This window comes from Andrographis paniculata, unplaced genomic scaffold (genome assembly GCF_009805555.1).
Source record: "Andrographis paniculata isolate CXL003 unplaced genomic scaffold, ASM980555v1 Contig52END, whole genome shotgun sequence".
NCBI lineage: Eukaryota > Viridiplantae > Streptophyta > Magnoliopsida > Lamiales > Acanthaceae > Andrographis > Andrographis paniculata.
In genome coordinates, this window is record NW_026137587.1 from 4,005,695 (window position 1) to 4,023,206 (window position 17,512).

Below are 17,512 nucleotides of genomic sequence, written 5' to 3' on the forward strand. Positions count from 1 at the left end.
CAGTGCACAAGGTAAAAGAAAGATGGAGTGGGCCAGCCAGCCAGCCAGCAGAGATCCGGGACCACTGCACCACACCACAATAACGTTCCCCCCTCTCTCTCTCTCTCTCTCGCTCTATGTTTCTGTAAGCTCGCCGACAACGACGATCCCAGTCTTTAATGTCGTCTATAAAATCATACTGCAATTGCAATTTCAATTGCCCCTCTCCCATGCTACACCAATTCACAATATTTTTATTTTTTAATTTTTATTACATATAATCACCCCTTCTCTCTCACTCTCTCTGTCTGAATTTATATATATTTTTGCAGTGCAGTGTACTGGCCTGGCCTGGATCCATCGGGAACTCTGTTAAAACCTTAATTCTAATAATGGTACAGACGAAAAAGTTCAGAGGTGTCAGACAACGCCATTGGGGCTCTTGGGTGTCAGAGATTCGCCATCCCTTGCTGTATATCTATCTCTATCTCTATCTCTATATCTATCTATATATATGTATATATGTATATATCTATTGAACCCTAATTTTGTAATTGATTACAGCAAGAGGAGGGTATGGCTGGGGACATTCGAGACGGCGGAGGAGGCGGCGAGGGCTTACGACGAGGCGGCGGTGCTGATGAGCGGGAGAAACGCCAAGACTAATTTTCCGGTCGTCCCCGACGCCGCCGCGGCGGGGCCGGAGATTCTCTCACCGTCGCCGGCGGGTTCTCGAGCGTCGCTCTCGTCAATCCTCAGCGCGAAGCTTCGGAAGTGCTGCAAATCGCCGTCGCCGTCGCTGACGTGTCTCCGGCTGGACACGGAGAATTCCCACATTGGGGTCTGGCAGAAACGGGCCGGGTCGAGGTCCGATTCTAATTGGGTCATGACTGTTGAGTTGGGTGAGATCCGAAAGACGACCCGGGATCAGAATAACAGTCCCGCCGCCGCCGGGAACCCGACTCCTCCGGCGCCGGCTCCGCCGCCGCCTCCGCAGCAGAGAGACGCCGGCGGGCAGATCGGAGATGGAATCGATGAAGAGCAGAGGATCGCGCTGCAAATGATCGAGGAACTTCTCAACAGGAATTGATAAATATCAATTAAATCCAAGTATACAATTTCTCTCTAATTATAATATAATTATTAATTTAATTAATAAATTATAAGAACACATATATATATATATATCTCTATAGTACTAGTGAATAAATTATAATTATGAATAAATATTTGTCAGCAAAATGTGAATTTGTCTATATATATATAAGTATAATAATAATTGAATACATATGTAATAAAATTTAAATATATATTTGAAAGTGGAATACTTTTAACTTGTGTTGTACTTTTAAATAATGTCCATTATACTCCATATTTATAAATGTGTCAAATGTGTGTATTCAGCCATATATATATATATATCGAATTTCGAATTTGTTGATTGTTGCTGTCACAGAATCTTCAGTGCTGTTCTTTTCAAATACTAACATTTTGATCTTATTATAATATATATATATTTTTTTAATTTAATTTTAATTTTAATTTTATATATGTAGTACGTCAGTCAGTGCATGGTTTTCGTATTTTTTTGGTTTGCATTACAATTTACATCTTATTCTCATACGGGGACACACACATTGTGTGGCGGCATTGAAGGCGGGAGTTTTGCTCCATGGACCTCGGGAGTTTTCGTTTCTGTAATCAAGGACAACATCGTACTTGTGATGCAATAGGCCATTTATTATTACGAAAAAAAACATATTAGTATATCCTACTCATTTCATATGTTATAATAATATTTAAAAAATTTATAGATTAAATTTATATACAATTTATTTATAATAAATAATTTTATTTACTTATAATTTTATTAGTTATATTTTAAAAATAATAAGTAATCTATCACTATTTTTTTATACTTCTCACATTATTTTTTTATTAATTTTTTAAATAAATCATCTATAATACATCTATTTTTTTTACCAATATCTCACTCTTATATTAGTGGATAAAGAGAGTACAATCATCTTAATAATAATAAAAAAATATCAAAAATAATATTAAAATCTTATTATTATTATTTTTTGATAGATAGTTTAAAAGATATAATTAAAAATGCAAGTAAACAAACTCGATATATTAATAATTTAAATGGTTTTAATTGTTTATCGTTTTGGTCCGTATCGTGACAAAAAGAATTGTCATGTATTTTACTCATTTTGCTCTACTAATTCTAATTATGTGTATTATTCTTATGCCTCTACTTTAAATATCCATGAGTGTCACATACAAAATTAATTAAAATTAAGATAATTAAAAGGACTATGATAGTGACCGTATAGCGGAACCAGAATAAATTTAGAGTGGGAGCAATTTTTTTTTTTTATTTAAAAAATATTTTTTCATTTATAAAATATTGTATTTTATTTTATGAAAAAATAACAAATTAAAACAACATTAATAATTACACATAATGACTACATATATTGTGAATATTCATTTTTTAAAAAAATAAAATATAGTATAATTTTTTCATTAAAAAATAATTCAATACTAAGTATTATTATTATTATTATTTATTTATTTATTTTAAACATTATTTATATATAAAGTTATTTGACCACCTATCCTGATAGTTGCCTGCCCCAACGCTGGTTTTCGATCAAGTTTTGAATGAATTTCATTCTTGCGAACGTACTCCCCAGGCGGGATACTTAACGCGTTAGCTACAGCACTGCACGGGTCGATACGCACAACGCCTAGTATCCATCGTTTACGGCTAGAACTAGTGGGGTATCTAATCCCATTCGCTCCCCTAACTTTCCTCTCTCAGTGTCAGTGTCGACCCAATAGAGTGCTTATAGGCAATAAAATAAGGGTGTGTTTTTATCTTTTATTTCAAAATTATTGTTGTTCAACATAATGTCGTAAATATCTTTTATGTCAAAATAGTAAATTCAAAAGATTTCAATATATTCAAAATAAACGCAAAAACACCTTTACTTCTTAACTTGTTTATGGATGGCGATTACAGTATTGAATTTATACGATGAACTATAAAAAAATGCACGATATTATTACAAGAAACATACCATTTATATTAATTAATATAATATAAATACAATATAAGAATTGAGAGCATATGTCATACTTCTACCGTGCACGTGACATACTCTTAATTAAGGAAAATAATAATTTTAATACTAAAAAAATAAATAAATACAAATGAAAAATACCTTAATTTTTCAAAGATTTTGATGGGATTCTATGACCATATAGTTGCATCACCGTTGTTCAAATGATTTATGTTAAGTTGAAGATCATCACGGCATCAAGGGCCATCATAATTCGATTACATAAAAATCGTAATTTGGTTTGAAATTTCTAAAAAAATTATATTCATGATAAATGCAGGAATATGGATGCGATTCAACAATGTACATAATGAAAATTATCGAAATTCTATAGAAAATGTGAATTATAATTGAAACAAATTTATCACTATTTATATATTTTTATTTATATATCAGCACATTACATTTACACGGACAACATACTATACAAGATTTCTCATCTTACAAAAAATATTGAGTTCAATCCCGTCAGGGATGATCGAGTTGGAATGGTAAGTTAATGTAAGTGTAAGGTCATGACGTCAAATTTCATCAGCGTCTTATTGATCGAGTTTTTTCACGTATAAACAATAATCACAAAGAGGAGTTTAACATCTACCATTAATTAGACTATGTTCTTTTTCACATTTATTTTTTGTAATTATTTTACTATACAATTGCATTGTTTCATATAAAACATTATATTCAACAACTATTTTATCTATAAAACAACACAATTTAAAACATAGGCCAACACATTCTTGTTGTAATAGAAGTCAATATATAATCAAACTCAGTATAACTTGTTCTATGACTAAGTATATTAGGGTATTTCAATACATATAAACAATAATATATATTGTATTTAATTTAATTTATTATTTTTTTTAATGACATTCTTCCTCCGTCCCTTAACAATCCATTTTTTCATTTTGGTCCGTCCCATAACAAATTATTTATTTTTTTTTTTAGTAATTGTACTATCTACCTAACATTACAAATACCCTTCTAATTTACAATATATTACACAAATGCCATTACTTTTATATCATACAATACTAATAGGGTTAATTTAGTCTTTTTACCTTTATTTCTACTTTATCCCAATATAATACTAATATTTCTAAAACTCTGTATAAAAAACAAATGGATATATAAATATGGACATATTTAGCAATATAGAACAACAATATTAGAAGTTTCTATTTTGATCATTGTACATTTTTAAATTTATATTTTATTTTATTTTTTTTGTCGGGGAGAATAGGTGCTGCACCAATAAACCCTCGAACACTTATTCAAATGACCAACTCCCGAAGCGTAGTTATATCACAGTTATAACGGTGACTTGTCAACGAAATAAATGCAGAGACCAAAGCAATAAATGTCAAGATATTTGGTAACCCGGTTCGGTTATAACCAACCTACATTTGGGGGATTCCAATCCAGAAGAGGTTCATTAATCATTGCTGATTAAGAACAAAACACTCAAAACTCCCTCAACCCAAACTACAATGTTGATTACCTAGGAAAATCCCTCCACAAACATTTGTTGTCACAAACGCGTACTGACCACTAACAAGAAGCTGGGCTGCACAGATTCTGAATGTTCCCCTTATCGGAGCTCTAATTCTCCTTCGACCGACGAACTCTCCGCCGAGATAGTAGTGTATATCACTCACTCAATACATGGAGATAACAAGGCTTGACGTTGAGAGGATTGTTACAATATTTCTCTCACTGCACACTCTCTCAAAACCACTTCTGTCTCCTTCCCACTAATCTCAAGCTGTGTAAGACAACCACATCAGCCATTGTTATGCAATGTAATTAATTTCCTTGATACAAATAATGAATTGTGCGTATCTATTCACTTCTGACCACAAGAGGACAAACTCAAAGTGTCTATTTTGTCTTGATTAACCACAATTTTTAGGAAAGACAATAAAATGCAAGTTGATGTGACTGCATGTCAGCTGGGTCAAATGTTGTTGTTTTTGGAATCTAACGACAACAACAACAAAAAGAAGATTTGTCAATATGTAATTGATGTTTTTCAACTTAACATTCTTCTTTTATTTTATTTAATTTTTAAAATTTTTTCAAAGTAGACCAATGTAAATCATGAATCACGTTCTAGTATGTAACAAATTGCATAAATACTTTTACGAACACGCATTTTACATAAAATTTTCATAGCACTTTGTCTTTTATTATTTAGAATATATTTTTTGTTTTTTTTTATTATTTATTGGAAAATATGAAAGTTGTGTTAAAATATTTATTTAAATATTTTGTTACTCGCTCCGTTCAAACAATAAATATATATTTACTTTTGGCGCAGGGTTTAAAAAATAATAGTATTTTAATTATAGTTGGTAGGTAAAAGTATGACATTTTTGTCCTTATTTTTAGGTATAAAAGTAATGATGTGATGTAAAGTAAAGGTATTTTCGAAAAAAAAAAAAAGTGGGGTATTTAATGAAATAGTTACTTTGTAATTGGACGTCCCAAAATAGAAATATGTATACTTTGTAACTGGACGGAGGGAGTATATTTTTATTAAAATTTATGCGTACAATTTTGTGAAAGTGAATAAAGATGATTATTTATTCACGTGTGTTTGTAATATACTAATACTCTATAATTATAATTTCAAATTTAACTTATATTAATTCATTTTTGTTAATTCTAAAAAAAAAGTATATAATTAATTCTGTTACGTTGTATTATACAGTTTAGGTCAAAAAACGATGCTGAAAGGAAAATAAAGTTTAAAATATTTACTCGTTGGTAAAAGGGACAAGTAACACAAAGGGAATTAAAATAACTGCTGGGAAAAAATTAAATAAGAAAGAGGTTAAAATGAAATATTTATGGTAATTATTAATTAATTACTAGAAAGTAAATATGAATCTTTGCCAATTCTTCACATCATTTCACATATGCTATAAATGTTTGAATATTCAATGGTATGTGAAATTATTTAATTTATGTATGTATATATATATAACAAATAATATTATTGTAAATTGAACATAATACTTTAATTTAATTTCACATTTTAATCCTTTCTCCTCAAACTTGTTCATTCTATTATATATATTCTAAACCAAATATTTATTTATAAATCGATAACATATAACACAAACAATATACTACTTTCGTCTGGCTCTAAGGATCTTAAAACACTAATTAAAAAACGTTGTACAAATTAAAAAATAATTACAAAAATACTTTCATTTGTGTCTTATAATACTAATAGAATGATATTTTTACAAAAAATTATACAAATATAATAATATTTTTAATGTTAAGTACAATGACGCAAAAGATAAATGACATCCTTAGAACCGGACGGAGGGAGTATTTTTTTATATTACCGACACGATTCATCATATCCCATATAAAAAAAAAAAAAAAAATCTCAAACAAAACACTTGAACAAAAATATTTTGTAATACAATTATTTTAAAATATATATCACAAAAGTCACTACAAAAAAAATAGTAAATTATAACAGAATTCCGTTCCTAAAGTTCACGTAGCTAACGTAATTTCATCTCAAATTCCGTCTCTAATACCATTAGTAACGGAAAAAGTGAATTTAACAACGAAAAAACCTTGTTACAAAATTGATATTTTTTTACAGTGAATGTTATGATTATTATTATTATTATTATTATTATTATGGATGTACATTTAGGTAGTGTCTCTTTATTTATTGTTTGCAATAAAACAGATATAAATGGACTAAAATCATTGCACAAATACAAACCTATAGTCTAAACCCTATTAATTTGTATAGTAATTGAAGTGAACATGGCTAACTTGTCTATAATAAATAAAAGACTCGAAGATGCTCCATCCAGTTCATTTATTAACATCCCTAGTTAATTAAATTGGAATTATTTTAAAATTTTAAATAATATTTACATAATATATACTTCATTCGTCCACTTAACAAGTTGATATTTATCTTTTGTATGTTGATATTTGAATATTAATTATTATATTAAAATACAGTACAATATCAAAGAAAAAAAAACAAAAATACTTCTATAGTGTAGTATAACAAAACTATAATAACACTTATATTAAAACTTAAGGAAAAAAGGAGTCTAATACTAATATAATGATATTTAAATAAAATAAAATATTCAAATATAAAGATATTTTTAATGTTAAATATAATAACGTAAATGTTAAAAGTGGACAAAGGTAATATTATATTGTGTTACATGTGATATGTGTTTAGATTAAATTTGGCGTGTGTTGTGAATTATTACAATTTGTTGTTAGCTTTTTTATTATATTAACATATAATTTTATGTTGGAATAAAATATAACATATGCAATGTGTGGTTCTCATAAAAAATATTATATCGTATATTATTTGAATTAAAATTTAAATATTGAAAAATAGTATATTTTTATTAAAAGATATGGATAAAAAAAATTGGAAGTAACGAGGAAGATGAAATAACAAACTTATAATTTATGATGGAAAGTTTCCAATATGCTAGCAACAAAAAAGAAAACTGTAGGGTTTCAATTTTGAGTTTGAAATTGAGATTTGAATTTAAAAATTTTAAATTTAAATAGTTGTTTTGTGTGACAGATATATTTTTTTATTTTTTTTTTTGTGAAAACCCCTACATATTTCTAAAAAAATTATCCTTTCCATTCAGCTATAGATGATCAATTTTTCTTTTTTGTCTGTCCTATAAAAGATGATTATTTCTATTTTTAATAAATTTATTCACTTAAATATATTTAACAAATATAAATTAATTTAATTAATTTTCTAACATCTTATAGGTAGGGCTTACTCAATACCCCTTTATTTTTATTTCTCTCTTTAATAAACAAATATATTTATCTATATTTAAAACTCCTTATTTTATATAAAAATTAGTTTTAAGTTAATTATAAATAAATAAATAATTTATTTATTTATTTATATTATATAAAATTTTATTATTTACAAAATGGTATTTGTATTATATACTTTATTAAGATATAATGCTAAAAATATTTAAAATACCAACAACACTATTCATATAAAAAATAATATCATAATTTATTATTAATAACCAACTAATCTACACTGATGGGGACGGATGGAGTAATATATTTCACATATTTATTATTTTTATATTATTTATATAATTCATTTTACCTTACCTATAACAAAATATATCCATTGAAATCATTTCACAAAACAAACGCACCATTCCGGTAAAAACCAACGATGAAATAGAGTCTAAGATTTTTTTATTTTTTTATTTTTTTTCTTACCATTCAATTTTACAGTTCAATATTTCATTCAATATCCATTTTCTATACACAATTTATCATCTAACAATGATTTCAATTAATAACAACAAATTAAAAACCCAAATACTCTAAAAAAACAAAATAAACCCCTAAATTGCTAAAAATAATGGAATAGCAGGCAATAAATTAATAGATAAATCAATGTTCCACATTTTTTTTTTTTATTGTTAATTATGGCAATTTTCTATAACTATAATTACATCTTATTTGTAATAGCATGCATACAACTAATTAACAAACCCTTTAATTAGATCATAAACATCACATAACCAATAAATAAACCATCAATTAATTAATTAAGTTTATATATATATATGTATAGGTATGCTATACTATAAATAATGTTGATCAACCTACTAAATAAATAAAATAAAATAAAGTGTTACAGCCATCCAACTAACTTTGAATCACAAACATACATAAGAAAACGATGTTTATGTGTGCAGAATCAATTCTTGTCATTAAATTAGAAATTGTACATGCATGACAACACACACACATATATATATATATAGATATTCACGGCAAAACTACATAAAATCTACATGTGCTTTCATAAAATTGTGCAAAATTTTCATATTTTCAAAACTGCGTACTCAGACTCCCTCATGATTTCATAGATTCTACGTCAAATCCCCTCGACCGTCCTTATTTAACGGTTTTCGATTTATATACGCCCAAACTGCAAATGAATTTCAGAATCTCCAATTCTAAACCTCTAAAATTTTAAATATATTCGATTGTCTTATTTAGTCTCAACGAAGAGTAAAAAAAAATTCTTAGAAGCATAGGAAAACAACTATTTTTTAGTATATTTATGGTTACTTGATTTTAAATATAAGAAGAATGAATATATTTGTAATTTCAAGAGTTTAGAAATAGATATTTTGAAATTCGTTCGCAATTTGAGCGCGTGAAGATCAAACACCGTTAAATGAGAACGACCGAAATAGTTAGATGCAAAGTTTATGAAACCATTAGAATGTCTGTCGCAGTTTTCAAAGTATAAAGAATTCGATGCAATTTCGTAAAATAACAAATGACTATTATGCAATTTTGCCAATATATATACACGTAAATATATAATATATATATATATACACATATATATAGGTAACAGACAAACTCTAAAATACATGAAATTAATGGATTTTTATGGACAAACTACAACAAATAATCCAAATTTTGGTATCTAATGCCTTCCTCACATTTATTCGAGTTGTAGCTTATTATCTTGTACATTTATGCAAATCATGTTTTTAAAATAAAAAATAATTTAAATTTTTAATTTTTTATTTTAAAATAATATTTATATTTTTTATTTTCAAAATTATAGATTAAAATTATTTTAAAATTTTTACAATAAATATTAAAATATATATATAATTATGATTATTAAAAATATATTATTATTATTATTATTATTTTGCAATCAATTTTTTAAATATTAAATTTTAATTAGTTTTTTTATATCTTAAATAATTAATTTTATTTTTTAGTTGAATTATAAATGTATATATTATATAATTTAAACAAAAAAGTAAACGTAACTTAAAACACTTAACCACAATCAAAACATGACTTCTGTGCAATCACAATAACATAGTTTTATTATAAAAAACATATAGACAATATATATATATATATATATTCAAAACATGAGTTAGAACAATTATGTTCTAAACATGGACATAATATCACTTTGTTCACAATACATCATTGAAGACAGATATGAACACAACTTACTTCAGAATATAATCATGATCAAGAGATTGAACAATTTTATATTTAGAACATGATAATGAACACAAACCATGTTGATTGTTTATGGAGCTTAGTCAACTTTTTGAATCATTCAGCACGATTGTATTGGCTTCAACACCGCCGTTTTGAATAATTGTCAAATTTCTATGAGACCAAAATTAGTTAATTTTAGTTCGAATAAAGTCAAAATTGATAAAAAAAAAATTTCAATGAGACTAAAATTGATAATTGTTATTTACAGAAATACAAAAAAATAGTTTTTTTTCTTTCCCTTTTACTATTTACTATTTTCATTTTAAATGTATTGCATTTCATATCAAATTTTCATTAAAAGCATTACATCTACCAAATATTTCACAAAAAAAAAATTAAATACCAAAATATAAAATTTTCTTTAGTCCATTTTAAAGAGGTATTTTTGAATTTTGTAGTAGATTAAAAAATTATACTCTCTCCGTCCCATTGAAAGGTTGTCATTTTCCATTTTCGTCCGTTTCAAAACAAGGTTACAATTTCTTAATTTAGTAATTGTACTACCTACCTAACATAGTAAATACCCTTTCAAACTTACACTATATTACACAAATGCCATTACTTTTAATTATACAATATTAATAGGGGTATTTTCGTCTTTTTCACTACATCCCATTATAATACTAATATTTAAAAATCTACGTGCAAAAAGTAAACGACAACCTTGCACCTGGACGGAGGGAGTAATAGTTTATTGATTAGTGAAAATGTATAAGATGTTTTAATATTTTTGCCCTTTGACTTTATTGATAAAGCAATTGTGTGTTTTATGCTATCTTGGTAATTTAAGTAAAAGTGAAAGTATTTTAGTAATAGTGTATAATTATTTTTTTCAAAATAAAAAATTGATACTTTGAAGTGAGACGGACGAAAATTGTAAAAGTAATACTTTGAATTATGACCGAGGAGGGAATGTATGCTAAAAGTGTAATTTCTTTTATATCTTGTGTATTTTTTATATATTTTTTATTTGTTTTTATTATACATTCCATAAGAATATACTCATCCATCCCATTAAAAGTGTTCATATTATTGTAAATATAAAATTTTAAGTAAAATATAATTAGTGAGTTATTAAAAAAATATTTTAGTAAAACTAATTAAAGATAACGAAATAATTTAATTAAAAATAAAAAATTTATAAATTATGAATTTTAAAACGCAAGTAAGTGTATGATAAATTATTTCGGATAGACAAAAAAGGATGAACACTTTATGTAGGATGAAAAGAGTAGTATTTTTCTACTCACACATCTCTCTCTATATATATTTATCAACAAATAATATGAATGTTTATTACTTTTGCGATAACCTTCAATACGATTTTCTTTATTTAATTTTTTCACATTTGAGTTGTGACTTCACACCAACTAGATAATATAAATACCATAATTTTTTTTCTTATATTAATTGTACATTAAAAAAAAAAAAAACTACTTTACATCTTTTTTTTAAAAAAAAAAGAAAAAAAAAACTACCCTATACATTGTCTTTTGTTTACTTTTGCTATTATATACTCCGTTCATTTCACATAATTTATCCTTATTTTTTATTTTTGTGTTGTCCCATATAATTTATCATCTCATTTTTTGAAATATAATTATATATTTTAATTATATTTTAAATTTCATAATTTATAATTTTTTTAATCTTAATTAAACTATTTAATTATCTTAATATTAATTTATAATTATTTGAGTAAACTATTTTTAAGTCCCCATAACCCGCCTCCATTATCATTTTTGAAATAGTCTCGTAAGTGAATTTTTTTTACAAATTTAGTCCTCCAAAGATGAAAATATCTGCGTGGTACGCCAATGAATACGTATCCGCTAGATAAGTGCTACATGACAGACGTGTTAGAATACTAAGTTTGAATCACAAACATACATAAAAAAACAATCTTTATGTGTGTAGAATCAATTATTGTCATCAAATTAGAAATTGTACATACATGCATGAAAACATACACACATATATACGGTAAAATTGCAAACATCGATATATTATTCAACAAAATTGCGCTAAATCTTCATACTTTCAAAGCTGCGTCAGATTCCTTCATGATTTCATAAATTCTACGTCAAACTCCTTCGGTTGTCCTTATTTAACGGTGTTTGACCTACACGCGTCCTAATTTTTCAAATTTTCCATTCTAAACCTCTAAAATTATAAATATCTTCGATTATCTTATATTTAGTCTGAATGAACAGTAAAAAAAATTCTTATAACCAGATGAAAAAACCTATTTTTTAGTATATGTATTGTTTCTTAAATTTAAATATAATAAGAATTCGTATATTTGTAATTTTAAGGATTTAAAAATATATATTTTGAAACTCATTAGCACTTTGAGCGCATGCAAGTCATTTAACACGAACATGAACACATCTGTGTTTAGAATATGACGGTTGTAGACAGTAAAATGTGTTATTTTTAATAAATATAAAATTTGTACAAAACATATTATAAAGCAGCTCTTATTCTCTAAATGAGTTTGTTTATTCTATTTTCGAGTCGATTTGTTTTACAATTTGGATTTGAATGGTTTCTTTAATCTGAATGGATTGGGTTTTTGGTTTGGCTTTGCCGGGCTTTAATAGGTTTTAGTCTCCGTGCGGGCAAATTTGATCGTAAACTTTGAATTTGAAGACTCCTTCTAATGGATTTGGGACCTTCATCTTTGTGGAGGTGGATTTGATACTTTAGTTTGGCTTTAACGGACTTTGGTGGGCTTTGGTTCCATGTGGACGATTTTGATCATCAACTTTGACTTTGGATAAATTTGGGGCTTCGATCGTCGCCGAGGTGGATTTGATGCTCCATAATGTTCTTTTGCGGCCTGTCCCTTTGATTTTTGGATCAAAGAGAGCCAAATTTAATGATTTGACGAAGAACGCGATGAATATCTTGAAGCTTTATGATAGACTTTGGAGGCTTTTCTGGATCCTCAATGGCTTTTGGAGTTTTGATATTTCCTCTGGCTTGAGTATACGACAAAGAACGTTAATTTCATCGATTTGTCAACCAATATTGGATCATTTGTCCATATCGGTGACTTTTCGACAAAAAACTCTTCTAATGACATGAAGAGCACAAAAAAAAATATAGTTCTTTTATATATATATTTTTTTTTATCATACATTCACGCAATGGGTAAACCTCCGGCCGATAGGTGATTTGAAGGCATCGGAGTTTAAACCTATAATCTCACGATCATGAATCCACCACATACCACTAGGCCATCCTTTACGGGACTATAAATAACATTTTTTTTTTTCGTATCTTAATTGTACGTTAAAAAAAAGAAGCTACTTTTACATTTTTTGTTTGAAAAAAAAAAGCAAAACACATTACCCCATTCTTTTTACTTTTGCTATTATACTTTTCATATTTCACATAATTTATTTCTATTTTTTATTTCTATATGTCTCACATAATTTATTATTTTTCTTAATATGATTATAAACTTCAATCATATTTTAAATTTCATAGTTTATAATTATATTAATCTTAATTAAATTATTAAATTATACTAATCTTATTTATATTTGATTATACTAATCTTAATTATATTTAATTATACTAATATTAATCTATAATTATTTTTATTATACAATAATTAATTTTTTAATATACTATTTAATTACTTACAAATTATATTTTACTTGAATTCTCGTATTTATATGAATAAGTCCAAATTATGTAGGACCAATGGAGTATGAGTTATGATAATTTTAGATTATATATTGAATTAATTTTTTTATACTAGTTCATATAAATTTGTTTAATGTGTTATAAATTAGTATAAGTTGTATATGAGAGTGTAAAATATATATGAGTAGACAAAGAAGATCGTAAAAATTATCTTAAATAGAAAATTATAATAAAAGATTCGTGACATATATAATATTTTTAAGTTATATATATATATATAAGGAATAAATTTTGATTTCCTTATTTATATATGCTCTTTTATTATTTTTTACATACCCTCTATTTTTTGCATAACGATAGTTTGAATTCGCAAGTTATTGAATTTTTATTATTATTATTATTATTTTCTCAAGCTAGAATCTAGAGATTAGGGGTTTGTTTACTTTTGCACTTATTTTAATATTTGCATTCTGATTTTTAAAGATAACTATTAAATGTAAATATTCATGTATAAAATATAGTATTATATAGTAATATATATACTAAAATTAAACAATTGAAGTAAACACAATCTAGATAGATTTTATGTGAGGTTTCAAAATAAACAAATTAATTTACAAACAAATAGTTATTGGTAGTTCAAGATCATTGGTCTTTTATTAAAAAAATAATAAATAGTAATAATATAATTTAATTAGACGATTAAATTCGATCATACCGAATCATAAAACAAAAATAATAATTGAGCACATATATACAAGTGTAAAATCACAAATACTATATATATAGTTGTTTACTTGAACTTTTTTTTTTTTTTTTTTTTTATGTATGTTAAATAACTATTAGATGTTGATATATTGCATAAAAATTACTTATCAAATATGACATACTTCAAACATAATTTAAAAATTGAAAATAGCACAATTTTATTTTTCAAAAAATAAAAATCCAAATTAACACACCAAAAGTTACGTTTAGCTGGCTATTCATATATAGACACCTCGAATTCTTCTTTGATGAAACTACAGTATCTTACATTAGTTCTAAAAAAAATAATTCCATCCCAAACAAGAGCGACAAGTCAAGTTTTGCATTGACCTAGTCGAGGCGATCATACTCAAGTCCCGATCCAACCCAATTATATCGATAAGCCGGGCCCCCATTCACATTAAATTCCCCATCGATCGGACATTAATCCACGAAATTAGCAGAGAGATCGATCGATCGATCAATCATCCTCCAATTATTCTCTAACAAGAAAACCCTCTAACCAAAACAAAGGCACACAAAGTACAACAGTTGGACACACTAATTATTTTTAGCCACTGAATATACATAAATGTATGTGTGTATATATATATAGAGATACACAGTGTGCATGTGCATGTGCATGTAATTGAATTCAATTACAGAACTGAACTATAGCTGCAAAAGATTGGTAATTGGAGCTTTCAGAATTACTGAATTTGGGCATGAAACCCATGTGGTGTCGATGCTTGGTGCTCAATTAGCCAACCCCATATATATATATATATATAATCAATTTTTTATTTTTTAATTATTTTGAATGTTGAGAGTACACAATTAAATCAAATTAAAAGTAAATTACATTTATGCATGTATATAGAAAGGACGAGTGAGGGTGGGGGTGGGGTGTGGATTTATTGAATGATTTTAATATAACGTATGCATTAGCTTAGGTAGGTTTAATGGTTTGGAGCAAACAATTGATTTGTGATGCCTTTCTTGGGCTTAAACAAAAGGGTCATCTCGTGTCGAACTTATTATGGGTAGGGTATAGGGCATACCAACTTTTCTATTTTTCTTTCATAACTCCTTGTCACAAGTATTATGGAAAATTAAATAATTTATGAATTAATTAACTAAACAATATATATATATATATATATTAGGGTAGTTGGATAGCTCATTATGAACGATTACTTACTTATGTGTTGTCAGTTTATATTATAAATCATGGGTATATATATGGATTGTGTGGTGTATTACTATAGATATAGTCAATTTATCTAATGAATGAATGAGTCAATTAAATCATATATATATTAGGGCCGTTGAAGTGCTGATTATGAGGAATTATTTGGCCCATTATTGGAATTAAATCAATATGTGATGTTTTGAATTACTTTTTATTTGTTGTCGGTTTATACTTTATATTTATAATATGTTTACATCTACATTGGATGTGTTTACTTTTGGATGATTACGGTGAATAACATTATTTATCCAACTTCATTATATATCTACTATAATAATTAAACTCCAATATTGAATTAAGCCCTCTACACACTAATATGCTAATTAAATATAGGGGTTCCTACGCTATAAAAAATAATAATAATAATAATAACTAAATGTACTTAGATGGATATGATTAATTTATCCAAATAATATTTAATAATAAAATTTATGTTATCTTATATTTAATAAAATATAATAAATATTATATTAATTAATATATTGAAATAATCATACAAATTATACTTTAATCTTTCAAAGTAAATGCACTATTGTAATATAAATCATGACATCTTTATTATGTGTAGTATTACTATATGTTGTCAGTTAATCAAATATATTTGTGAGATAGTAACATCAATCTAGTGTTGAATACAATCATAGCATTTGTGGTGTATGCTATTACTATATTTATCGATTAGCACTAATAAAAACCATCCTAACCGTCACTATATATATATCTTTCATTTTATTTTATTTTTTTATATAAAAAAAATTTTAATATAAATATCTCAAAATCTCTTCTCAAACTCAAATGGATGTTGTAAAAACCAATTTAAATTTGTGCAAAAAGGATTGAAGCAACTAGAATGATGGAACTTGGTGAATACATTTGCATTTTGATTTTCAAAGAAGATGACACACATTCCCTAATTTTCATGAGCCAAATGGTGAAGGAAGAACGTTATAACGATATATGTTCATACGCTCATGAAAAATATTATTATGAAAAATCGGAATAACACTTAAATATTGTAATGCAAAGTAATAGAAGTTAACTAAGGTACCAAAGTATCAACAAGTAGCTAGAGAAGCCTCAAGAGATCAGATATATTATTAGCAAAGAAAATACTTTAATTTAGTATTAAAATAAGAGACGACAATTTATTTCTTATTACATTAAAATATAAGAAAATCATGAAGAAAGAAATAAAAACAAGTGGTCGAGCGACGATCTGTAGGATCTCTTGCTCAATCAATATCAAAGTACTAAAAAAACTAAGAATGGCCAAATTGAAAAATATAATTCATGTAATAGAATTTCTTTAGCATAACGAAAAATATGCAAAACTATAAAGTAGTGGATAGTGTGAGGTGCAGCTATGAGTTGACTATTACCACGTGAGCAATATAGGTAATGTCATGATGAATGACAATCAAGCGAGACTAGCACGTGGATATATGTTGAATGGAGACGGTGAGACTCGAACTCGAGACCTAAGACTCTCATACAATGTTAGATGATTTGAAACTTTTAGGTGAGATGATCATTCAAATCATCTAACAGGTGAAATGCAACAATTAGCATCAAGAAGTGTTAAAGTTGTCTTGTAATCAATGAGACCAAAACAATACGACATATCAGA

The 17,512-nt window shown here is 26.6% G+C and overlaps 1 protein-coding gene across 1 annotated transcript; it reads left to right on the plus strand.

Annotated features, from left to right (window-relative positions):
• Positions 1–246: 246 nt before the first annotated feature.
• On the plus strand, positions 247–1,166 carry LOC127254837 (ethylene-responsive transcription factor WIN1-like). Its single transcript, XM_051280147.1, has 2 exons — positions 247–451; positions 544–1,166. Exons 1-2 carry the CDS (start codon positions 372–374, stop codon positions 1,067–1,069), a joined length of 606 nt encoding a protein of 201 aa, XP_051136104.1. The 5' UTR covers positions 247–371; the 3' UTR covers positions 1,070–1,166.
• Positions 1,167–17,512: the final 16,346 nt, after the last annotated feature.